We start from the raw sequence: 26,599 nt of genomic DNA, 5'->3' as shown, positions 1-26,599 counted from the left end.
TCACTGCAGATATCAGCACCAACTTTTGGAGAAAGTCTACTTGTTTTCTCCATTACTGGGACACATCTTTCCACCTTCCAACAAAGAACCTTCTCTTTTTCATTCATGCAGATCAAGTGAAGGTATCATTACAATCTAGGGACAGACACTTCAGAGCCCCAACTCATCCACCTCTGGCCTAGCAATGGCCTAGTCAACCATACCAAAACCAGCCTTATCTCTACAGTGCTCCTCCTTAGCCCTACTGGATATACTGGGGAACTTCATCTCACTAAAGCATCCAGGAGCTGATCACCGTCTTACCAGTCACAAAAATGCAGAACATTCGCCTTTTGTATCAATTGCCAGACTCTTGACTGCAGAGAGGGAGGAGGAAAAATAGCTTGAAGATGAGGAACAAGTAGGTCTTGAGTCTCCTGAACAACACCATTCATCTTCTCCCAGCGACCTGTCATTGTCTTCCCCTGATGATGCAGTCTAGGCTCTTGTACCAGCTCCTGATGATTTTATAGCCTTTTAGCAGCTATTCTCTTGCATAGCAGAGATCCTCAAAATAGAGACCTCAGTAATTGAAGAAAAAGCTCGTAATCTATGTGACATATTGCACTCTTCTGCTTCTGTCAGAATAGCATTGCCAATTAATGAGGGGGTATGGAACAGCTTCTGTATGAGGAGAGATTAAAGAGAGTGGGACTGCTCATCTTGGAGGAGAGATGACTGAGAGGAGATATGGTAGAGGTGTGTAAAATCATGAATGGTGTGGCAAAAGTGAATAAGGAATTATTCACCCCTTCATATAACAGATGAACCAGGGATCACCCATGAAATCAATAGGGAGCAGGTTTAAAAGAAACATAAGGAAATACTCCTTCACACAACACTGATGGAGAAATCCCATTTATAGACTTGTTTGCCAACAAAGACACGTGTCCTGTCTTTTACTCCAGAGGAAGCATGAGCCCAGGATCCTTGCAAAATGCCTTTCGAACATTGTGGGATCAAGGTATCATATATGCATTTCTGGATGATAGGGAGAATCCGACAGGATACAGCCATACTGATCCTGATAGCTCTATATTGGTTGAAACTGTTCTTTCTGGTTAATAGACCACCTCAAAGTGTCTATTCTGACTCTGATAGCACTTCCAGACATATCACAGAACCAAGGTCAGATGCTTCATCCAGACCAGAAATCACTGAATTTGAGAGCCTGGTTGTTGGCTTGTTGAGTGGTTGCAGAGGCTGCTCCTTAAAAGTACAAGAAATGTTACTGCTAAGCAGAAAAGACACTTACAAAGTACTAGTAAGAAAACTGAAAGGGAAGGATGGGGAAAAAGAAACCCAGTAATATATTTGTTCTCTTAGCTAAAAAGAACAGTGTTTTTTACAAAACATCTTTGGTGTGAAACAAAAATACAACACTTCAGACCTAACCAGCAGCTTTGATTCAGTGACATAAAACCAGGGAGATTAGCCTGAAACATTGAACATGGTAAACAGATTAGCAAAAGATCAGTCTTTATAGGGCTAAATTAATTTCTGTTGCAATTCCAAAGAGCTACATCAGGGATGAATTTGGTCATTTGATATTTTTTTGTTGGACTATGCCTGACGCTGGTGGCTGATGTGTATCAGTGGTGTATGTTGTTGTAGATCTCAGTCAGTACAGTAACTCCTCACTTAAAGTCGTCCCGGTAACATTGTTTCGTTGTTATGTTGCTGATCAATTAGGGAACATATTCATTTAAAGTTGTGCAATGCTCCACTCTTATGTTGTTTGGCTGCCTGCTTTCTCCACAACTGGCAGCCTCCCTACGCCCCCGCCCAGCGCCTCCTGCCCGTCGGCAGACCCCGCGGATCAGTGCCTTCCCCCTTCTCCCCCTGCCTCCTACCCACGGCAATCAGCTGGCTTGCGGCGTTTTGGAGGCAGGAGGGAGGGGGAGGAGCGAGGACTCGGCGTGCAGGCTTCCCCTCCTTCCCCTGCCTCCCGAACACCGCAAGCCAGCTGATTGCCCCGGGCAGGAAGCGGGGGGGAGGGAGGGGGAGCCTGTGCCAAGTCCTCACTCCTCCCCCCTCCCTCCTGCCTCCTAAACGCCGCAAGCCAGCTGATTGCCCCGGGCAGGAGGGAGGGGGGAGGAGTGAGGCCTCGGCGCGCCTCCCCCCCCGCCTCCTGCCAGCGGCAATCAGCTGGCTTGCAGCGTTTTGGAGGGAGGGGGGAGGAGCCAGGACACATGCGAAATAAAGGGGGAGGAGGTGGGGGGGAGAAGAGGCGGGTCAAGGGTGGGGGCTTGGGGGAAGGGGTGAGTGGGCGGGCTGAGGGTCGAGCCCCCCCACCCCTGGTGCTTGCAGAGTAGGGGAAGCTGCCGCTGCTGCGCAACATGCTTCTCCTAGCCTACAGCACCTTCAGCCTCCTTGCCTGCCCCATCTCCAGTGCCAGTGGGCTGTGCCTGTGTAGGGTAAGGCAGGGGCACCTCCCAACTATAGTACTGTACAGTATGTTTGTAAACACACAGCACGTGCACACTACTCCTCCCCTCCCCTCCCCCCCAGTGATTCACTGTTGCTTTATGGCCCAACGGCCTTGCTCGGGAACAGGGCTCTACACCAACTGCTTGTGAGGCCACCAGCTGCCTGCAAAGCGGCTGCGGGTGGTGCACAGCAGAGGCCCTGCCTTGCTGTCTTGCTACAGAATAAATAATGTTTTATCTGCTGCCCCCCTTCGCTGGAGGGAGGTAAGAACACGGGGGCGGCAGCCCGCCCAAAGCAAATTACAGAAATAGCGTTTCAGCACCGGCTTCGCTGTAGCAAGGAGAAGCAGTGTAGAGATGCACAGAACCTGGCCCTGCTCCCATGAAAGTCTGTGAAATGCACAGGAGTTTTGCCATTCACTTTAATGCCAGCTGCAGCTCTCTGCCCCACATGCACACAGCAGAGAGGGGCACAGCCCTGCAGCAAATGTTCAGAAAGTTTAGCAAGAGGAGCAGCCGGACAATCCACCCTCTTCCACTCTCTGACTCCACCACCTCAACCAAGCTTCATACTCAGCAAAGATGAATGTAGTATTAAATTGCTTGTTTAAAATTGTTTAAAACTTATACCTGTATTAAATTGCTTGTTTAAAATGTATATAATGCCTTTTGTCTGGCAAATTTTTTTCCCCTGGAACCTAACCCTCCCATTTACATTAATTCTTATGGGGAAATTGGATTCGCTTAACATCGTTTCACTTAAAGTCGCATTTTTCAGGAACATAACTACAATGTTAAGTGAGGAGTTACTGTATTTCCGTGGCAGAAAGCAGACAACTTTGGTCTGTTGCACCAATGTGAACTAAGTCTCAGATGCTTGGGCAGTTGTGTTCTTTTATTTTTGTGTATTGCTGAGGCATTAATGTGTTATATGTGCTTTTATTTAAAGCTGGGGTACTTTCCTCATTTCCCCCAAATAGATATTTAATACTGCTGTTCCTTGAAAGGAATATTTTTTTACCAAATGTGTTTGTATGTACATGTTGTACATCTGACACTCTGCAAGGGGTGGTGATTATTGGAAGGATTAGATTTTTTGGAGAAATATTGGTAAGCGTCGATTTCATCGTACATTCAAACCGATGGAAAAAATATTTCCATGGATAATCAGAATTTACAGATAGGTAAAGTAAGAAAAATGCTGTTTGTAAATATCCTTAAACTATTTCGCATTGTATATTTTAACGTGATGTTGACAAATTGTGTTTTAACAGAGACGACTAAGGGGGGATATATGATAGAGGTCTATAAAATCTTGACTGATGTGGAGAAAGTGAAAAGGAAGTGTTATTTGCTCCTTCTCATAAGACAAGAACTAGGGGTCACCCAATGCAATTAATAGGCAGTAGATTTAAAACAAACAAAAGAAAGTATTTCTTCACACAATGCACTGTCAACCTGTGGAACTCTTTGCCAGAGCATCTTAATGTTGTGAAGGCCAAGACTATAACAGGATTCAAAAAAGAACTAGATAAGTTCATGGAGGATAGGTCCATCAATGGCTATTAGCCAGGATGGACAGGGATGGTGTCCCCAGCCTCTTTTTGCCAGAAGCTGGGAATGGGTGACAGGGGATGGATCACTTGAAGATTACCTGTTCTGTTCATTCCCTCTGAAACACCTGGCATTGGCCACTGTCAGAAGATAGGATACTGGGCTGGATGGACCTTTGGTGTGACCCAGTATGGCCGTTCTTATGTAACAGTTATAAAGCTTTAACTTTTTGAATCTCAACAACTACTGTCATTAAATAATTGTCTGTCCCCCACCCCCATAATTTCCTGTAACTGTGAAAATTTAGATTGATAAAAATAGAAAGGAAGGCTTAACAATAACCATTGATATTATCTGTTGAAATTATAAAAAAAAATGAATTCTGCCAGGCATGGGCAAGAGACAGAGATAAGGTGGGTGAGGTAATATCTCTTATGGCACCAACTTCTGTTGGTGGAAGAAACAAGTTTTTAAGCTTCACAGAGCTGTGCCTGAGATCAAGCCTAGTATAAGCAATCGAAGTACATTTAAATAACATTAAGGTCTGAATCACAGGGAATGTAACCTTAACTGCACTGTTTGCTACTAGGCAAACATTTAAACTGTCAAGGTTGTTAGGCCCAAGATTTGCACTATTTTGAACCACCTTCCCCCCCCAATACCGTGTATACGATCGGATATGTATATTTGTGCAGTTCGTAAAAGCTGTTTTTGAAAGACTTGTGATACATGAAGGGGAGCGGGGGGAGTAGCTCCCTTTGATGGACACCCCCAGCCAGCCAGTTAGCTGTAAAATCCCCCTTGGTCTGTTTTCTGCTTGCTTTATCTGTAAAGGGTTAACAAGCCGACTGTAAAAGAAAAGGAGTGGGCACCTGGCCAAAGAGCCAATGGGAAGGTAGAACTTTTTAAAATTGGGAAAGAAACTTTCCCTTTGTCTGTTGTTCTCTGGGCTGCAGGGACTCGGAGCAGTAATGCTGTAAACAGCTTTAAGCCAGGTCTGATTATAGATTCATAGATTCTAGGACTGGAAGGGACCTCGAGAGGTCATCGAGTCCAGTCCCCTGCCCGCATGGCAGGACCAAATACTGTCTAGACCATCCCTGATAGACATTTATCTAACCTACTCTTAAATATCTCCAGAGATGGAGATTCCACAACCTCCCTAGGCAATTTATTCCAGTGTTTAACCACCCTGACAGTTAGGAACTTTTTCCTAATGTCCAACCTAGACCTCCCTTGCTGCAGTTTAAGCCCAATGCTTCTTGTTCTATCCTCAGAGGCTAAGGTGAACAAGTTTTCTCCCTCCTCCTTATGACACCCTTTTAGATACCTGAAAACTGCTATCATGTCCCCTCTCAGTCTTCTCTTTTCCAAACTAAACAAACCCAATTCTTTCAGCCTTCCTTCATAGGTCATGTTCTCAAGACCTTTAATCATTCTTGTTGCTCTTCTCTGGACCCTTTCCAATTTCTCCACATCTTTCTTGAAATGCGGTGCCTAGAACTGGACACAATACTCCAGCTGAGGCCTAACCAGAGCAGAGTAGAGCGGAAGAATGACTTCTCGTGTCTTGCTCACAACACACCTGTTAATACATCCCAGAATCCTGTTTGCTTTTTTTGCAACAGCATCACACTGTTGACTCATATTTAGCTTGTGGTCCACTATAACCCCTAGATCCCTTTCTGCCGTACTCCTTCCTAGACAGTCTCTTCCCATTCTGTATGTGTGAAACTGATTTTTTCTTCCTAAGTGGAGCACTTTGCATTTGTCTTTGTTAAACTTCATCCTGTTTAACTCAGACCATTTCTCCAATTTGTCCAGATCATTTTGAATTATGACCCTGTCCTCCAAAGCAGTTGCAATCCCTCCCAGTTTGGTATCATCCGCAAACTTAATAAGCGTACTTTCTATGCCAATATCTAAGTCGTTAATGAAGATATTGAACAGAGCCGGTCCCAAAACAGACCCCTGCAGAACCCCACTCGTTATGCCTTTCCAGCAGGATTGGGAACCATTAATAACAACTCTCTGAGTACGGTTATCCAGCCAGTTATGCACCCACCTTATAGTAGCCCCATCTAAATTGTATTTGCCTAGTTTGTCGATAAGAATATCATGCGAGACCGTATCAAATGCCTTACTAAAGTCTAGGTATACCACATCCACAGCTTCTCCCTTATCCACAAGACTCGTTATCCTATCAAAGAAAGCTATCAGATTGGTTTGACATGATTTGTTCTTTACAAATCCATGCTGGCTGTTCCCTATCACCTTACCACCTTCCAAGTGTTTGCAGATGATTTCCTTAATTACTTGCTCCATTATCTTCCCTGGCACAGAAGTTAAACTAACTGGTCTGTAGTTTCCTGGGTTGTTTTTATTTCCCTTTTTATAGATGGGCACTATATTTGCCCTTTTCCAGTCTTCTGGAATCTCTCCCGTCTCCCATGATTTTCCAAAGATAATAGCTAGAGGCTCAGATACCTCCTCTATTAGCTCCTTGAGTATTCTAGGATGCATTTCATCAGGCCCTGGCGACTTGCAGGCATCTAACTTTTCTAAGTGATTTTTAACTTGTTCTTTTTTTATTTTATCTGCTAAACCTACCCCCTTCCCATTAGCATTCACTATGTTAGGCATTCCTTCAGACTTCTCGGTGAAGACCGAAACAAAGAAGTCATTAAGCATCTCTGCCATTTCCAAGTTTCCTGTTACTGTTTCTCCCTCTTCACTAAGCAGTGGGCCTACCCTGTCTTTGGTCTTCCTCTTGCTTCTAATGTATTGATAAAAAGTCTTCTTGTTCCCCTTTATTCCCGTAGCTAGTTTGAGCTCATTTTGTGCCTTTGCCTTTCTAATCTTGCCCCTGCATTCCTGTGTTGTTTGCCTATATTCATCCTTTGTAATCTGTCCTAGTTTCCATTTTTTGTATGACTCCTTTTTATTTTTTAGATCATGCAAGATCTCGTGGTTAAGCCAAGGTGGTCTTTTGCCACATTTTCTATCTTTCCTAACCAGCGGAATAGCTTGCTTTTGGGCCCTTAATAGTGTCCCTTTGAAAAACTGCCAACTCTCCTCAGTTGTTTTTCCCCTCAGTCTTGATTCCCATGGGATCTTACCTATCAGCTCTCTGAGCTTACCAAAATCCGCCTTCCTGAAATCCATTGACTCTATTCTGCTGTTCTCCCTTCTACCCTTCCTTAGAATTGCAAACTCTATGATTTCATGATCACTTTCACCCAAGCTGCCTTCTACTTTCAAATTCTCAACGAGTTCCTCCCTATTTGTTAAAATCAAGTCTAGAACAGCTTCCCCCCTAGTAGCTTTTTCAACCTTCTGAAATAAAAAGTTGTCTGCAATGCAGTCCAAGAATTTGTTGGATAGTCTGTGCCCCGCTGTGTTATTTTCCCAACATATATCCGGATAGTTGAAGTCCCCCATCACCACCAAATCTTGGGCTTTGGATGATTTTGTTAGTTGTTTAAAAAAAGCCTCATCCACCTCTTGCACCTGGTTAGGTGGCCTGTAGTAGACTCCTAGCATGACATCACCCTTGTTTTTTACCCCTTTTAGCCTAACCCAGAGACTCTCAACACTTCCATCTCCTATGTCCATCTCTACCTCAGTCCAAGTGTGTACATTTTTAATATATAAGGCAACACCTCCTCCCTTTTTCCCCTGTCTATCCTTCCTGAGCAAGCTGTATCCATCCACACCAACATTCCAATCATGTGTATTATCCCACCAAGTTTCAGTGATGCCAACAATGTCATAGTTGTATTTATTTATTAGCACTTCCAGTTCTTCCTGCTTATTACCCATACAAGATTATCAGTTCATATCTCAAATCTACTTATCTGGAGCCTCAGATATGTAAGTAAAATTAGGAAATGTTTAGTTAGACACTATCAGGTTTATTTCTTATTTTGGCTTGTGGATCTCCTCTGTGCTAACCCCAGATGCTTTTGTTTGCTTGTAACCTTTAAGCTGAATCCCCAAGAAAAGCTATTTTGGGTGTTTAATTTTTGTAATTGTTTCTTTTAAGGTCTATCAAAAAGCCTAAGTTCCAGATATATTTTTTTCCTTTTTGTTTTTAATAAACTTGACCTTTTTTAAAAACAGGATTAGATTTTTGGTGTTCTAAGAGGTTTGTGCATGTTGTTGGATTAGCTGGTAGCCACAGCTAATTTCCTTTGTTTTCTTTCTCAGCTCTTCCCCGGGCTTGAGGGCACCCCACAGGGAGGAATTCCCAAGTGCTCCTTCCTGGGTTCAAAGAGGATTTTTTGCATTTGGGTGGTGGCAGGGTTTACCAAGCCAAGGTCAGAGAAAAGCTGTAACCTTGGGAGTTTAATACAAGACTGGAGTGGCAAGTATTAATTTTTAACATCCTTGCGGGCCCCCATTTCCTGCACTCGGAGTGACAGAGTGGGGATTCAGCCTTGACAACGCTTATTTCAGTGACGGTTGCCTTCAGGATGGAATAATTTAAATCACCAAGCAGCAAACTTTAATTTAAATAATTGATTGTTTTGGATGTGTACGTTTTAATTATTTGCCTAATGAAGGGTTTATTCTCATTGGTTGATAACCATTTAAACATTCTGATTTGTAACCAAACATAGCCTTTACGCAAAATTTGTTAATTTTTTGCACACCAGCAGGACGCACCATATCTGCACACATTAAAGCAATTCTATAGTTTTCCATACATCTAGTCAGCTTCTTAATTTTGAAATTTTTTTAATGTTAGAAAATGTTGAGAGACATGTTTCTTATATACTGGGCAATAAATTTTTATTTGGGATTCACGTCAAGCTGCATTTGGATGGAAATTGGAATTCAATTAAAATGTACATTTTAAAATTGTTTTTATGAGTTAAATAAAACCACCTTAAAAGTGTTGGATACATAAGAAAAAAAGAAAGTTTATTAAAACTTGTTTTGCATGTAAAACTATCTGATTTATCAAAGGAAGTTTGAACTGTAGTTGATGAATTGACAGATTGTTTCTGGTCACCATAGGCCAGATTTTCAAATGTATTTGGGTGTCTAAATCACAGATAGGCACCTAATCTATTCACAGACTTTCAAAAATCCCATTAGGCCCCTAACTACCATTGAAATCAGTGGGCCTTGAAAGCAATAGGAGTCAGGTGCCTCACCTGCCTAGGTATTTTTGAAAATCTGACTAGACCTAGCTGCATCTTTTGGTACCTAAATACCTTTGAAAATCTGGCCCGATGTCCTTCATCTCCCACCTGGTTTTTATTCATAGAATGGAAGAGGAAAACAAGCCTTCCTGCTTTTTCAACTCCCTATTCATTTCTCAGTTTTGAATGAACTAGTCCAAAGGAAGATAATTTTCTTTGTGCACCTGCTACCAAAATTGAAACCAAAAATGATTGAGGCAAAAGCTTTTCTGCACAACAGAAACTGGAAGTACTTACACGTTTGGAAAAAAGTAAATAACGTGCTCCATTGTAAAGAGTGAAAATAATATAGATTCTTAATGCAGCACATGCCCTTATGACATATTTATAAACCTTGAGTTGACCTCAAAAGTTGGTGGTTTCGTCCTGATTCTGTAGATAATTAAAAAAGCAGCACCCTTTAACTCATTAAAATCTGAGGAAGGCTCATTGATACAACATACTTTTTTTTAAATTTAAATTATTCTAATGGATTATAGTACGTGTAGGTTCTCATAATTTAAAATTAAATTTCAAATAGGTTTATTGTTTAAAATCATGTAAATAAAAAAGACAATCAGCAAAAATCTAATTAAAATAAAAGATCTGATTTCTAATTTTTTACAATCCCCCCCCCCCCCCCCAGTTTTTATCCACCCTTGTGTGGTTTTGTATTATTATTTAAGACTTATATGATTGTAGTACCTAGTGGTCTCAGCCAAGTCAGAACTTCATTGTACTCGGTGCTCTGCAAAATAGAGTCAATGGCAGTCCGTGCCCGAGGAGCTATGGGAAAGGCGTGTAATCAATAAGGCTGCTGTATCTAACTGTACTTTAACGTGGGGAAGGAAGAGAGAACGCTTTAAGGCTTCCAGAGCAATATGCATGTTAATCAGAATGTAAATAAACTGCCTCCAACTTCATTTAATCGCTGATATTTCTCTTTAATCCTTCAAAAGCAAGAAAATTTAGGGTTTAAAATTGACACTTCACCCCTTCCAAGATGTCTTGATATTATTGCAGAGGTGTCTGAAGCAGATAATATGGCAGAGCTAGTCATCTTACAGATCTTGGGAGCCCGTATTTATTGTTTGACGTGTATTTGTTGGAGATTTTTATTACACCACAGAAATTCTTCTGCTGTACAGTGCGCTACTTCAGACGTGCCACACAAGTTGTATGATTAGGGAAACTGTGACCAAAAGGTTAAATGGCTTGATTTTTTTCAGAAGAGCTGGTCATTCACAACTCCAGCTAAAGCCAATGAGAACTTAGTGATCACAATCTTTGAAAAATTGGGCCCTAAGTGACTTTCCCATGGCCACAAAGGTATCCAGTGTTGGATCCCAGCCTGCTTCCTAGCTCCCTACCTTGTGCTCAGATCACTAGGCTATGCCTCCTTCTAAAACTAAGTATCAATTTAGTTTTATTTCCACAGTTACACTATATCAAAGACTTAATATGGAATTATTGAGAGAAGGGTAAAAACCTTAACATTAGGGGAATAAAAGAACTAGAGTTCACTATTATCATTGCTTTGAATAAAACCTGAATTTGTTATGAAGGTTTTGGAAGCATATCTTGTTCAGTCTCCGTTGTATCGCTTACAAAGTACCGTTGACATAAAAGAAATGCACAAGGTTCTGGTCGATTACTTCACTTTATAAAGTGACCTTTCTAGCTGTTCCTTGCAATACCATCGCATGTCTCCCTCTGCCCCACATCTGTGTTCCTTTGTATGTGTGTGTGTGTATATGGAGAGGAAGGGCAATATCTCTATTTGAGGATCCCTCTTCCATACTTTCAACCTTTTAAAAGCCACTGTTATGATCATGGTGCTGTTATCTACCTGGTCTTAGGGTTTAGAATTGAGCAACACTCTACTTCTCTCTTATTAGCATTAGCAGGGTTTTATTGCTCTTCTTCTGCAGCAGCCATCCTTTCCTAGTTCCTGCTGGCTCAGAGTGGGAAAGATGGACTAGAAATGGTGCACTTAACCATAACTATGTGAACCATCGCTCTGATTTCATGAATTATTTGTTTATATCTATCATATATAAATAAAAAGTGCTTATCCCAGGCTTTAGATTCTTTTGCTAAGTTTTAAAATACACAATCCATACCAAATTAATTAAACCTGAATGAAGCAGTATAATTTGATAATTGTTTTCAGACCAGATCTGGAGAATGTGTCTGTTCTAAGAAATTTAATATTTTTGGGGGGGGAAGAACAATTTTTTAAATAAGATCTGTGGTGTTCAGAATAGAACTTCGCTTTTATAAACTTTTTAGGGCTATTGTCTGGCTTGAATTGGGTCAGTTGTCATGTTATCCTCAAGTAATATTAAGATATGGGAAGACAAATAATTTTTTGCAGCCTGTTTTCTAATTGAATACATGCATTTATAAATATCATGTTTTCACTCAGAGCCTTTGTATAACACTGGAGCTGTGGACACTTCTCAGAGTTGTATCCAGATGTACTCCCCACTCCCTGAAATTCCTCACGATGAAAATGCTGCTGAATCATGGGAAACTTTAGAAGAGGTACATTGGAGTTCCCTTATATTACCATTTAAGTTCATTTTCTTTAAGCAAATACATAAGAAATCATTTTTTATTTTTAGGACTTGATTCAACTCAGCCAGCTGGTGACTGACTTCTCTTTACTAGTCAATGTAAGTATTAATCTAAAACTCTAGATAAAGAATTGATAAAGACAAAGGCTGGGGGACTGGGTGGCTCAAATAATCGGTAAAGAGATAGTGGAGACTTTTGTCACTGATTTGAAGTCAGACTAAGTTGCTACAATTTAACGGCTATTCAGCAGCCTAATATGAAATTGTCTCAGCCCACTTACTAGGGCACAGAAGTCGTATCACATTTTGCCCCTGTTAGTAGCTTCAGGAAAATGACAGTGACTGACTGGAGTCCTAGAATGGTCCTTCCTAATCAAGATTTCAAGGCTGTGAGGGAAGTTTGCACTGTTGATGTCTGTGCTGTATCTCATGTATGGATAAATACTGTAGAGAACTCACGTTTCCAAGTCTGTCAATCTGGCACTTTCCATCAGTCTTAAATAGTATGTATACATACGCGCACACATCCTTATGCATTTCATTAAAATATAGGCGCGTGGGGGAGATAACAGTACAAAAGCTAGACCCAAACTCTTGGGCTTGGTTCTGCATTCCTTTTACAGCTAAACTCCCACTAAAGTCAGATTCCCCCTTTTTTGGAAATCTAGATTTAAGAATAACCCTTGAAGAAGAAGAAGAAGAATAAAAATCAGTAGTGTGAGGATCAGGCCCCTGAGGTCAATAGATAAAACTTCCATTTTGTTAAGTGAGGAACAGGAACATGTGCTAATTGATTGGCGCTAAATGACCTTTAATCATCTAAGCTATTAATAACAGGGGTAAGGAATTTGCTTTACTATCCGCTGTCTATCTTGACAGTGACCATTTAAGAATGTTGTCATGTTACACTGCATTACTGTATTGAAAGCCCTCATGAGGTTTTCAGGATAAAGATTTACATTAAATTCTCGAGGAGTGAGTTTTAAGGTAGGCCCCCTCTTTACCCTTGGTTTCCAAGCACCATGTTGCAGCAATTAGGAGCATTCAATAGCACTGGCTTAACATGCTTAATTGCCTCACCATGAGGAGGTCTGTGAAGCTTGCTGAGGAATAACAGACACTAATGCTATTCTCTCTGTGTATCAACAGCTTCCATGCTGCATGCATCTTGACCATTGAGCCCTGTTGATTCTGATCCTTTCTAGGCAATTTTTCTTTGTATCTTGATTCCGCTTACTTCAAAGAAACTATTGCTAGCTGCTCCATAGTCTTTAATTTTTGCCAACACAGAGGCTGCTGATAGGGATAGTTTTCAATCCAAATTCCTTTGTCAGGTTCCCTTTGCATCATACTAACCATTAGAGAGCATGAACATTAGAGCAGGAGGTACAACAGTTTTCCTACTGGGTTTCCACACATTCTCAGCATTTCAGGTTGTGGTGAGAAGGACAAGAGACTCCACTGAACAAGATTTGTGTTTTTGCTTACTTAGTCAGGACTTCAGGAAAGGATCTGAAGTTTCACCCACATTCCACACAACATCTCATAGAAGAGAAGAATGAAACTCTGTATGCGCGCAAATGTGCCATCTATTCTATCTTCCACCTGCTTCATGATAGATTGTGTATACACAGAAATTGTACTGATTTAATTTACATGGTTTTAGAAATTGCTTGGTTAAATTGGTTCAACTCGCTTATGAGGATGCTTTAAATTGGTTTGAGTGTCTTATAACAATTTAGGTTAAGTCAGTAATGCATAGTTAATGGTCAGTATCTCTTTCCATCTGGCTGTATGTGTGGAAACACTGTTTGGGTGCCCTCCAAACATGGCACCCTAGTCAGTTGTCAGTGGTTAAAACTATCGGTATTGGGTGCACATCTCAATACACAGGGGGTTTTTTAAGTGGAAAATTATGCACTGCTCATGCACAATAGGGGCCTGACCTATATACAGTGACTTCAGTGGAGGTTAGCGCGCTCAGCACCTTTGGAGGATTGATACCTGTAGGATTTTCACACACAGACTGTAACTTCGTTATTTCTAAACCAGGACTTGAGCCATAACAGTGCATATGTGATGCTGTGATATTTTCTGGGAAAGCAGTCAAAGTAAGAGAAACAAGGTGGAAGATGGAGAGAGAGCAGGAGGAGGTGGAGACAGAACACCATCTTCTCAGGACTGTTGTTGCTCTTTTGTTAAAAGTGGCAGAGAAATATGAACCCTGAGTTTGTGTGCCTGAGATACTGCTGTAGAATGAAATACATATTGACAGTACCTTGCTGTTCTATTATGTGTTCCATCCAAGGATCTCAAAGCACTTTATGATGTCTGAAGACTCACAATACATTTGAGAGAAGAGAAAGTATTATCTCTATTCCTTTAAACAAGGAAACTGAGCCCTGGTCTACACTACGAATTTAGGTCAAATTTAGCAGCATTAGATCGATTTAACCCTGCACCTGTCCACACAACGAAGCCATTTTTGTCGACTTAAAGGGCTCTTAAAATTGATTTCTGTACTCCTCCCAGATGGGATTAGCGCTGAAATTGACCCTGCTGGGTCGAATTTGGGGTAGTGTGGACACAATTCGACGGTATTGGCCTCCGGGAGCTATCCCAGAGTGCTCCATTGTGATCGCTCTGGACAGCACTCTCAACTCAGATGCACTGGTCAGGTAGACAGGAAAAGCCCCACGAACATTTGAATTTCATTTCCTGTTTGGCCAGCGTGGCGAGCTGATTAGCACAGGTGACCATGCAGAGCTCATCTGCACAGGTGACCATGGAGTCCCAGAATCGCAAAAGAGCTCCAGCATGGACTGAACGGGAGGTACTGCATCTGATCGCTGTATGGGGAGACCAATCCGTGCTATCCGAACTCCGTTCCAAAAGACAAAATGCCGGAATATTTGAAAAAATCTCCAAGGGCACGAAGGACAGAGGTTATAACAGGGACCCGCAGCAGTGCCGCGTGAAACTTAAGGAGCTCAGGCAAGCCTACCAGAGAGGCAAACGGCCACTCCGGGTCAGAGCCCCAGACATGCCACTTCTATGATGAGCTGCATGCCATTCTAGGGGGTGCCCCTACAACTACCCCACTCCTGTGCTTCCCTCCTTCCCCACCCCTCCCGGGCTACCTTGGCCGTTATCCCCCCATTTGTGTGATGAATTAATAAAGAATGCATGAATTTGAAACAACAATGACTTTATTGCCTCTGCAAGCGGAGATCAAAGGGGGGAGGAGAGGGCGGTTGGCTTACAGGGAAATAGAGTGAATCAAGGGGCGGCTTTTCATCAAGGAGAAACAAACAGAACTTTCACATCGTAGCCAGGCCAGTCATGAAATTGGTTTTCAAAGCTTCTCTGATGCACAGCGTGCCCTGCTGTGCTCTTCTAACCGCCCTGGTGTCTGGCTGCGCGTAATCAGCGGCCAGGAGATTTTCTTCAACCTCCAACCCCGCCATAAATGTCTCCCCCTTACTCTCACAGATATTGTGGAGCACACAGCAAGCAGTAATAACGATGGGAATATTGGTTTTGCTGAGGTCTAACCGAGTCAGTAAACTGCGCCAGCGAGCTTTTAAATGTCCAAAGGCACGTTCTACCACGATTCTGCACTTGCTCAGCCTAGAGTTGAACTGCTCCTTACTACTGTCCAGGCTTCATGAGCCATGGGAGCAAGGGGTAGGCTGGGGCAGATGCGACCGTGCGGTGCTACCGACTGGGAGAGCAGCCTGAGGCAGAAGCCTCCAGCTGGCATGATATTCCAGGCAGGACTGAATCTCCATTAGATGAAACGTAAAGAAGAGAACGACCTGGAGTCATTCCCATTTTTGTCCAGGCGCCCCCGACCGACCTTACCGAGGCCGGCCAGCAGCACCCGTGTCTGCCCAAGCACCCCCGACCAACCTAACCGAGGTTGGCCAGGAGCACCCACGGGACGACGACGACGGCTAGCAGTCGTATTGCACCGTCTGCCGTCTGCAAGGCAAGGCAAGGGGATGCTGCTGTGTAGCACTGTAGTACTACGTCTGCCAGCAGCACCCAGGAGACATACGGTGACAGTGAGCTGAGTGGGTTCCATGCTTGCCATGGTATGTTGTCTGCACAGGTAACCCAGGAAAAAAGGCGAGAAACGATTTTTTGCCTTTGCTTTCACGGAGGGAGGGGGGTCTGACGACATGTACCCAGAACCACCCGCGACAATGTTTTTGCCCCATCAGGCATTGGGAGCTCAACCCAGAATTCCAAAAGAACAGGAGTACTTGTGGCACCTTAGAGACTAACAAATTTATTAGAGCATAAGCTTTCGTGGGCTACAACCCACTTCTTCGGATGCATATAGAGTGAAACATATATTGAGGAGATATATATATACACACATACAGAGAGCATGAACAGGTGGGAGTTGTCTTACCAACTCTGAGAGGCCAATTAAGTAAGAGAAAAAAAACTTTTTAAGTGATAATCAAGATAGCTCAGTACAGACAGTTTGATAAGAAGCAAGTGTGAAAATACTTACAAGGGGAGATAGATTCAACGTTTGTAATGGCTCAGCCATTCCCAGTCTTTATTTAATCCTGAGTTGATTGTGTCTAGTTTGCATATCAATTCCAGCTCAGCAGTCTCTCGTTGGAGTCTGTTTTTGAAGTTTTTCTGTTTTAAGATGATCCTTTACTCTCACAGATCTTGGGAGACAGACCTGTCCTCGCTTACAGACAACCCCCCAACCTAAAGCAAATACTCACTAGCAACCACACATCACTGAACAAAAACACTGACCCAGGAACCTATCCTTGTAACAAAGCCCGATGCCAACTCTGTCCACATATCTATTCAAGTGACATCATCATAGGGCCTAATCACATCAGCCATACCATCAGGGGCTCGTTCACCTGCACATCTACCAATGAGATATATGCCATCATGTGCCAGCAATGCCCCTCTGCCATGTACATTGGCCAAACCGGACAGTCTCTACGCAAAAGAATTAATGGACACAAATCTGACATCAGGAATCATAATACTCAAAAACCAGTGGGAGAACACTTTAACCTGTCTGGCCATTCTTTGACAGACCTGCGGGTGGCTATCTTAAAACAGAAAAACTTCAAAAACAGACTCCAACGAGAGACTGCTGAGCTGGAATTGATATGCAAACTAGACACAATCAACTCAGGATTAAATAAAGACTGGGAATGGCTGAGCCATTACAAACATTGAATCTATCTCCCCTTGTAAGTATTTTCACACTTGCTTCTTATCAAACTGTCTGTACTGAGCTATCTTGATTATCACTTCAAAAGTTTTTTTTCTCTTACTTAATTGGCCTCTCAGAGTTGGTAAGACAACTCCCACCTGTTCATGCTCTCTGTATGTGTGTATATATATATCTCCTCAATATATGTTTCACTCTATTTGCATCCGAAGAAGTGGGTTGTAGCCCACGAAAGTTTATGCTCTAATAAATTTGTCAGTCTCTAAGGTGCCACAAGTACTCATGTTCTTTTTGCGGATACAGACTAACACGGCTGCTACTCTGAAACCAGAATTCCAAGAGACTGCAGGAACTGTGGGATAGCTACCACAGTGCAATGCTCCGAAAGTCGACGCTAGCCTCGGTACTGTGGACGCACTCCGCCGACTTAATGCGCTTAGTGGGGACACACACAATCGACTGTATCAAATCGATTTCTAAAAAATCGACTTCTATTAAATTAATTTCGTAGTGTAGACATACCCTAAGTCACAGAAGTTTCCCAGGGTCTCAAAGTCTGTGGCAGAGCTTGGACTATAAACTCAGTGCCTGATTCCCACTTAACCACAAGACCATCAATTCCCATTATACACATGGCTTATTATGTGAATTATGTCATATGTTGTAAGAATCTACCCATTCCTGTACCTGCTGTTTAGTTAAACCGTAATTAAGAAAAATGAATTTCTGTGGTGTCTAGTACTACGGAGGCTGGAAAGGCATGGGTGTTTGCCCCAGACATTCATTACACCACGTCTGACAGAACTGGGCTCAGCCATTGTGCTAGAAAGAGTAAAACAAAGCTTGTTCTGAGCAGAGATCTTAAATTCAGAACATTTTAAACTGTATGCTGGACAGCCCATTGTGCTTTGTGACGGAATGAGGCTGGGGTCCTGCTGCGGTTTACAAATGAGGGGAAGAAGTATCTCATTTCCAAATAGCAGCTGAGGGAAGCTGCTCACCGAAAGCTCAAGGGGGCTCGCAGTAAGACTGTGACTGACTGGGGAAAGTGGAGCATTTTTGCATAAGTTAAAGGAACATAAAGCATAGGATGGATGTGCAATTTCAGTGTATTTTCAGCATAGTCGTGAGATTAGATCTGTAGGGTTACATTAACGTAATATAGTTTCATAGGTAAAACATGGCTTTTGGGATTTCTTTAATCCATCAATGAAATGTTGTGTGTCATACAATGTGTGCCTGCCTTGTACCCTCTCTTGTTAGAAAAGGAATTGTTTTGAGTATGAAACTCGGCATGAAGAATAAATGCTTGTTTGGATTTATTGGATTTTTCCCTGAGATGCAAATTCATCCATTCATATAACAGTAGATTAAATAAGAATACATTTTCGTTTGCTCTTTCTTTAACCGTATCAATACTCTGTATAATAGCACTCCATTTTATTACCTAATAGTTAAATTCCTTTTTGTAAGTGGTTTTGTACTTTCAGCTTGGTTTATCAGATGCTATTAATGAACTACCATTAAGGCTGCATGGCTACAGTGTGTAGCAGATGAAAGCTGCTGTGGGGCCCTGATTACAGGCATTAAAATAGTGTGTATTGGCTTACTGCTGCTTCCCAGCAGGTAACCTCACTCATAATTCCTTTGCATCTAGTCTCAGCAGGAGAAGATTGACAGGATTGAAGACCATGTCAACAGTGCTGCTGTGAATGTTGAAGAGGGAACCAAAAACTTGGGGAAGGTAGGGCTCTATTCCCGCTGGTGAATCAATGGTACTCTGCCTCCCAGCAATCTTCTGTATTAACCCAATTGATCTGCCGTCTTTAATGCTGAGGGAACCAGCAATTAAGGAAATAAGGAAGAAATGACACATAGGTAGTGAAAAAAAAAAAATCAATCTCTTGTAATGTTCTATTACATCCAGTCTGCCAGAAAAGAATTTCTCTGGCCTAAAGCCTCATTATAAGGTTGTTCTGCTGCTGCTTTCAATGGAATACCTGCAAAAACAGGCAGCAGAGTGTTAAATGATTGGCTCATAAGAGTCAAATGAGTGTGAAATGAAAGGATACCTGGGACACATGCTGCTGCGATACTAAACCACATTTATATCACTAATAGTTGTTGTTAACCCACAAATATAGCATCGGCATGTTACTGGAAAGTTTCTGGGCAGATTACAATTCTTACATTTGTTTTAATTATGTAGGCCAGACAGTGGAATATTATATTGCAAATATTATCAACCAATAGCAATGATCTGTTTTCCTACTACACACGGGATAGCTCAAGTTTGAAGCAGTTATGGCACATTCTCTCTTACTGTGGAATAGTGTATTTTTAAAAAAATGTAATTTGTAAGGTTTATTTATGAACTGAGATTTAGGGGTGTATTGCCAAGAGTAATGAGGGGGAAATGTACATCACCACAGGTGTGTTCTAAACAGATTTTTTTTTTTTTTTTTTTTTTTTTTTTACAGGCTGCAAAATATAAGCTGGCAGCTTTGCCTGTGGCAGGTGCACTCATCGGTGGAGTGGTGGGGGGTCCTATTGGTCTCCTCGCAGGCTTCAAAGTGGCAGGAATTGCAGCTGCACTTGGTGGTGGGGTACTGGGCTTCACAGGTGGAAAATTGATACAGAGAAGAAAACAGAAAATGATTGAGGAGCTCTCTTCCAGCTGTCCAGACCTCCCTAGCCAAAGTGACAAAAAATCCAGCTGAAGTAAGATTTCAGTATGGCTAGGACTGGAAGTAATAGTTCCAGTGATGACGACAGATATGCAATCTTCACTTTGAACATAAGTCTGTTGAGCGGTGAAGTGGGAGGTGAGATAAGTACTGTCAGTCCTGTAATTTTGAAAGCCGTAAGGAATACGTTTTCATCATAAAGAAATATGCAGCCCTAATGAATAATGGGTTGTGTGCCAGATTCACCCCTTATTTTGTATGATGATACTGAAGTGGGTTTAGTTGAGAATCCAGAACAAATAATGAAAGGCTTTGGAGCATTCTTACTAGAAAAAGTGAGGGGCCCTAAGGTTTGGAGCACTTTTATTAAGTGATTTCAAAGATTAGTACACCTCTCTGTCTTTTAAACTTCACAATTTGGTTCTGGTCAAATGTTAAAAATGACCTGGTTTTACTCTTCATTTGTTTGTATGCCCAAGCCCCCATACAGTCTGGTGTGGCTGTCTTTGCTCACCTAAACAGATGCACAGACTGGCAATGGGGCCTGAGGGTTAAGGTTAAATCGCATTGTTTCAGGTGTGGTGAAAGCTTAAGTAAACCCAGCATCTGCTTGCATTATCAAACTAAACCAAAGTAGTGGTGCTGCTCCCCTCCCTTTCTAGAGCACTAAATTCACTCTGCTCTTTTTAAAGAAAAGTCATTTTTTCTATCTTTCTTTTTTATCCATGTCTTCCAAATCCAGCTGTTTTTTTGTTGTGTTTTTTTCAAATCCAGGCCCTTCTCTCCCTCTTCAAACAGCTAACAAACAAAAAAACCCACACACTCCGGGGGATTGCTTGTGCTAGGAGAGGTAGCATTCCTTGACTGTTCTCCTCCCAGCCTGGCTTTGAAAGCTGCTTTGTGGGGTTAATTCCCCCCCGCCCCCCGCCTGTTTAAGAAGCACCTTGCTCAGGTGCTCTTCTCCCTTTTTCCTTCATGTCTTGTTCACAGCCTGCCTCCATCAAAACAGTGGTGGGACAGGACAGAAGATCATTCAGCAAAGACATTGGCTGCTGTTTATAGCAATGTCAACTCCTCAGTCCTTTATTCCCATTCCACCTATTCAGCGAGGCTGTAGTGGGGATTTAGTGTCACTTTGTGACATACAACCATCACATCTGGAAGACAAAGGACTGTGAAGCTGGCAATCCTGATGAACTCACCAGTAACTTGTCAAGTGGTGCCATCATTCGGTGATCTGATCACAGTTTCAGTAATGTTGATGTAGTTCAGATGTGGTGGGTTCACCTAATGCTTATGTATGGGCTGGTCAGGTATGCTTCTTGCTCTCTCCAGCCACACAGCTGTTTAGTTCTTTCTTCAGTTTTCACTGGATCACTTCTGCCAGGCTCTGTTCTTTATTCTTAGTAGACTTTTAGCTCAGCATAGCATTCCTCCAGGACTCAAGGTTTGCTGGTGTTCGCCATAGCATTCTTGCTCACAGCTGCCAATATGGGTAGTTAGCTCTTTTCCTAGCCTGTGATACTGTCTTCCCCTGGAGAGCTACTGTTCATTTATCCTGTTTGCTTGATTTTCACTAGGACCTCTCTGCACCTCCCATCTTTAAATATATGGCTTTTAACAAGTTTTTAATTTCACCCAGCCCTGGATAGTCAATAGTGGCAATCTGTGTTTGCCATCCCCATTCCAGCACTGCTGTTAGAGCCTTGTGGGAAAACACAAGCTATGCCGTTGCTTCTTTAAGATCTCCAGTGGTCTCATTTTCCTGAGATCTGTTTGACTGTACAAAATAAACCTCTAAAAAATGGTTACTTAAGTGGAGTTTTATTACACAATGTGGTTCGGTGTTCCATAGCCCAGCAGGGAATTGCCACTGCATCACATTTAACAACAACAAAAATGGAGCTCCACTCAACCCAGGATTTGGCACAGTCTGTGGAAATAATTGTCTTCTAATGGTGGGATTATGGGTTTTGGTGCCTAAATATTGTAAGCAACTGGTCGTTTGAGCACAAGTTTCCTGTATAGGGTATTTCTTTCTTAATTACATGTAAAATAAAAATGTGAACCCAAATGTGCAGCTGTTCAGATGTCTGTTAAGTAAGACTTTGCTTCCCTGAGCCTGTGTGTACAAGAATGGTTTTCACAAGTAATCACTAAAATATAAATTGACAAAACTGCATAGTAGAAGCTAAAGTGCCTACATTTATAGAACCAGACAGAGGGGAAAGGACCTCCTGAGTCATCTAGCTCATTTGCTCATGACACTTAAATACTTTCTTTAAATGCATGAACTGTGACTGTAAACGCTGCTGATGGACTTGTAATAACTGTTACACTAGGCTGTTTCCTTCCTTATCTGAGAGTCTTTACCTTTAAACTTTTCCTACTTTTCAATTTTTTTTTAATTAACTAGAAGCCATTGTTTGTTGTAGGACTTTCATGGGACACATTTACTTTCCTTCCGTACATTACGGAACCACTACATACTATTTTACATGGGATGAAAATTTGATGAAGGTGTGGTAGTACCGTAACAGTCTGTAGCTATAGAACTGTAGTCTTTTTGCACCACACTATTCATTGTACTGTTGCATACAAATTCAGTTTAATAGGTTCTCACTTTATGGCCAAAATTATTCATATTTTTAGAAGCAGCAAAATGCAGTAAACAAACTGTCTTTTTATTACATTTTGTATGTACGCAGAACTTAGACTACTGTTAAACCTGCAACACTATAAACATTGACTTGAGAAAAAAAAAGTTTATTTGTATAGAAGGACAAATGTGGGCTCCCTGCAGTAGCCAAATTAACATTTAATTTTCCATGGACACTAAGAAATATCTAGAATACAAACCAGGCACTTTTCCCCAGACTAAATAAGGGTTTTTGCCTTCATTTTCTGAAGAGCGATATTATTTTTATTTAGAGTGGCATTCTGTATTTCCTTTACAGGATCTAATGGATTACTACTTTTTTCAAGTAATTATTTTAATAATTCAAAACAATATTCTGTGTATTAATATTTAAAACAACCTTTTGTTGAATTAGGAAAGTATCATTTGCTAGTGTCCTCACCTGAGGAAAATATCTAAACCACTGAAATGTAATGGTGGATGGACACAGTGCGCATCTGCGTAGATGCTCACCACGATGTGCTCTATATTTATGCTGTACATTAATGTTGAAATTCAGAAGTGTGCATAACTAGTGTCACCTATGTGGTGCCTTCCATGCATGTTACCTGAGCTCAGCCTCCTCCTTCATGTTAAAATATCCACTGAAGAGCAACATCTGCAATGTTGCTTATAGACAATGTACCTGATGTGTACGGACAGTATTGTTTCCCCTTCTCCTTAACCCCGATTGTCTGTCCTTGGGTTAGGAGCTCTTGAAGGCAGGCTCCCTGATTCTTGTTTGGTTATGGTAGAACCCATGACGTGCGTGGCATTTTCTAGCCAAAGTGTAACAGCAGCAGCATTGCCAACAGAGGTTAAAAAAATACTCAACCAGATTCATGAGGGTTTGGGCTACTCTGTTTACTGCACAGAGGATGTAGGACTACATGGTTGCTATGTACTGAAGTGACACATGCATATACTTAGTGCAGGTAGCTCATGTGCCTCATACCTCAGTACAGCAGCTCCCAGCCAGTAGCACAGCACCAGAACCATTATATAGAGAAAATATACTGGAACATTGTGGAGACTGTGGTGAATGGAGGGTAGACTCCCCCCAGCTAGGATCTACTCTGACCATCTGTATTATTCCTCACAAAGGAGATGGTGATACCAAAGCAGAAGCCAGGGGACAGAGGATTTAGTTAGTAGTAGTGATATCTAGGGCTGTGGCAACCAGGAGAATCATTTGGTGACTTCACCACAAGGGGGGGAAGGATCTCACAAAACTTCCAGTGGTAGGCAAGGGCTTGCACTCATGCTACATATCAGTAATAATCACATAGAAAGGTAGAGGAGGGCCTGGAAATTACATTTAAATTAGGAAAAAATTTAGGGTCAGGGCTGCTGGGGTAGTGCTTGCTGAAGTGCACTGGAGAAATACAGGGTCTGCTCAACAGGTAACTTCAGAGGTTCCAAAGTTTTTTTGAGAAGGTGGTATAAAGAGGAGTGGTTTAAATTTATGAGGCAAGGCATCCGTGGTGAGTGAGTTTGGGGAGAAGCAGAACTTATTCCAAAGAAGCTTAACCAAAGTGGAACTAGGTGACTGGTACAGAAAATTGTAAGCTGCACAAATGAGAGAAACAAAAATATTAAAATGCCATTCTGTAAATCAACAGGATGCCTTTTAGGTGGAATACAATGTTCAGTTTTGGTGACTCATCTAAAATATATATATATCAGACATAAAAGGGGATCAAACTGACAATGAAAATTATTAGCTGAAGAGAAAAACTTCCATTTGAGGAGGTATTGAAAAGAATAGGGCTGTTTAGAGAAGAAACATGAGACATATAAAAGAATACTACAGAACAGGTAAATTGCCAGCTCCTATTTACCCTGACTAATACAAGACTAAAGGAACATTCAAGTAACCTGACAGGCAAATCAACTTAGAACTGAAATAAGGGAACACTTTTTGCCCTCTTGCATAATTCACCTGTGGAACTGACTGCTACTGAGCCCAAGAGCTTAGTGGGGTTCAAAATAGGTACATATTTCTAAAGAAATATTCACTGTTACATTAAGTAGGCTAAAAGTAAATCCTCATAAGTCAACTAGTAACTGCCTAGCATTAGGAAGTAAGGGCTACATTAAAAGAGGGGACCTTAGGCATTACACTACTTAATTCCGAGGTGCCCTGCTGCCCAGGGAAAAGCACAGCCCCAAGTTAGGCCCCCCAGCCCCCTATACCCTGTATGGGGCAAGTTAGGAACCCAAGAAAGGTAGTCACAGAAGTCCCGCTGAGGAGGGAACCACCTAAGCCAATAGGAAATTTATAGGAATACGGCAAGGACTTAAGGCCCAGATCCAGAAAGGGACTTATGCACCTATCTCTTAAGGATTCACAGCCACAAACCCTCTCCTGGAGTTAGGCACCTAAGCAAGGGCAGCCCTTGTGAAAAACCAGAGAGACACTGATCATAGCCAATGGACCTATGTTTAGGGCACCCACCTGGGAGTCACGTCTTGCTCCAAAACAGGGATTTGAACCCTAGTCTTCCACCTCCCAGATGAATGCCCTAATCCCCAGACTATTGGCTATTCTCTCCTGGAGCGTACCACAGAGTTCCTATGTGATGCTAGGCAAGTCACTTAGTGACCACTTGTGAAAAGTTCATTAACTGTGTGTTCTTTATTTTCTGGGTGCCTGACTTGAGATGCTGGAGTCTGATTTGCAGAAGTGCTGCACCTTCAACAGCTGCAGCCAATGGGAGTGAAGTGCTACATAATGCCAAGTCTCTCAAAAATCAGGTGCTGTGTGTCAAATTGGGCAGCCCACATTATAAGACCCTTGACCTTAACCCCTGGGTCTCAGTTCTCCATCTATAAAATGGGGATATCATCTCTTCATCCTACATGGATATTGTGAAAATAAACTTTGGGAAGCTTTCGGATATTATAGTGATGAGTACCATAGAAAAGCCCCTGAGAAAAAAAATAATTCTGGCTTCAGAGAAGGGATTATAGAGTAGGCAGTAAGTATGGTCTCGTGCCAGATTGGACAATGGGGATTAAACAGAATACTGATTAGAGGCTCATTAATTGAACACCGTCCATCCTGTGCAATGAATGAGGCAGGGTTCAGTAGAAAAAAATAGTATGTGATCATGTAATTCAAGACTATCATACTGCATAGGCAACCTTAATCCTGGCCTTCTTTAACTTTTGAGTGCTTGATTTTGCAACCTTAAGATGTTCCTTTAACTTAGCTTTTTATGTGCAACAGCATGAAGGGCTCAGGATCATGAGAGAACTACAATATAGACATATCATTAATCATCTTAATTTTCTCACATGATACTTTTAACAATCATGCTTGTTTACTCATGCACGTTTCATCTGTACAGTAAAATACCACACAAGATTCTGTAAAACTTTAATTTATTCCCCCCCAAATATCCAGAATATGCCCTTTTGATGAGAAGAATGTGACAAAAAAAAATGAGTACCAGCATAACTATTCACATGGAGAGGAAGAAAATAAAAGCACATACTACCCGATTACACAGAAAACAACCCAAAAGTCCTATTTAATGGGATAGTGCAAGTTAACAGCATGTCTCTGGCAAGGATACCTTCATTTGGATTATAGAAGTTTTACAGAATAGAGTTAGATCAAAAGTCTAGACGGGTCTCTGATATTTTACTCTAGCATTAGGAACATAATGTTTGAAAGATGCTGTACAGAATGACCCACCAAACAAATGTATTTACAAGCCCGGGGAGAAAAACAAACAAACAAAAAACTTATTTTTTCAGTTTATCCCAAATAAAAATACACAGAATTATGAAAATATAGGGTTACTATTTCCACCACACAGAAGTCAATGCTGCTGTCTGAAAGGCTTGCAAGATTATTTCAAGTTTTTAAAGTTCATCTTTTTCTCTCAATAAGGTGTACCTATGTTCACTGGGTGCTAGTTTCTGGAACGAACTCTCTGGTGGGCTGCTTGCTAAATCTTGAATTGGCTGAAAAAGAACACAAAAGTATGTTTTCATTAAGTAAAGATACTCTTTAAGATTATTGCTTATGAGAAATGAGACTAAAAACAAACATAACACTAAGTTTCTTGAACCGGATGGAATGAATTTCTTTTATATACTCAGAGAAATAACCTGGTTTAAAAAAACACTTAAGGTTGCTTAAAGGGGAAGGCCCATCCACACAGACCCTTAACATCAAGGAAATACCCAGTTAACATTTCCTCCTTTAACACA

At 41.7% G+C, this 26,599-nt stretch overlaps 2 protein-coding genes across 3 annotated transcripts in view; one reads left to right on the top strand and one right to left on the bottom strand.

The window, feature by feature from the left end:
* Positions 1 to 21,772, top strand: part of STX17 (syntaxin 17) — a 69,168-nt gene extending 47,396 nt beyond the window's left edge. For both annotated transcript variants that reach the window (XM_065398252.1, XM_065398253.1), the window contains exons 5-8: positions 11,640 to 11,758; positions 11,839 to 11,889; positions 18,669 to 18,755; positions 19,492 to 21,772. In XM_065398252.1, coding sequence (XP_065254324.1) covers positions 11,640 to 11,758; positions 11,839 to 11,889; positions 18,669 to 18,755; positions 19,492 to 19,731 — 497 coding nt within the window. In that variant the 3' untranslated portion in view covers positions 19,732 to 21,772. The remainder of the gene's footprint in view (positions 1 to 11,639; positions 11,759 to 11,838; positions 11,890 to 18,668; positions 18,756 to 19,491) is intronic.
* A 4,110-nt stretch (positions 21,773 to 25,882) lies between these two features.
* The window catches only part of ERP44 (endoplasmic reticulum protein 44), a 119,024-nt gene continuing 118,307 nt past the window's right edge, over positions 25,883 to 26,599 (bottom strand). Inside the window, exon 12 of the mRNA XM_065398531.1 lies at positions 25,883 to 26,350. Coding sequence (XP_065254603.1) covers positions 26,249 to 26,350 — 102 coding nt within the window. The 3' untranslated portion in view covers positions 25,883 to 26,248. The remainder of the gene's footprint in view (positions 26,351 to 26,599) is intronic.

The sequence above is a fragment of the Emys orbicularis genome, chromosome 2 (assembly GCF_028017835.1).
Source record: "Emys orbicularis isolate rEmyOrb1 chromosome 2, rEmyOrb1.hap1, whole genome shotgun sequence".
Taxonomy (NCBI): Eukaryota; Metazoa; Chordata; order Testudines; family Emydidae; genus Emys; species Emys orbicularis.
This window is presented reverse-complemented; position numbering and strand designations above follow the sequence as displayed.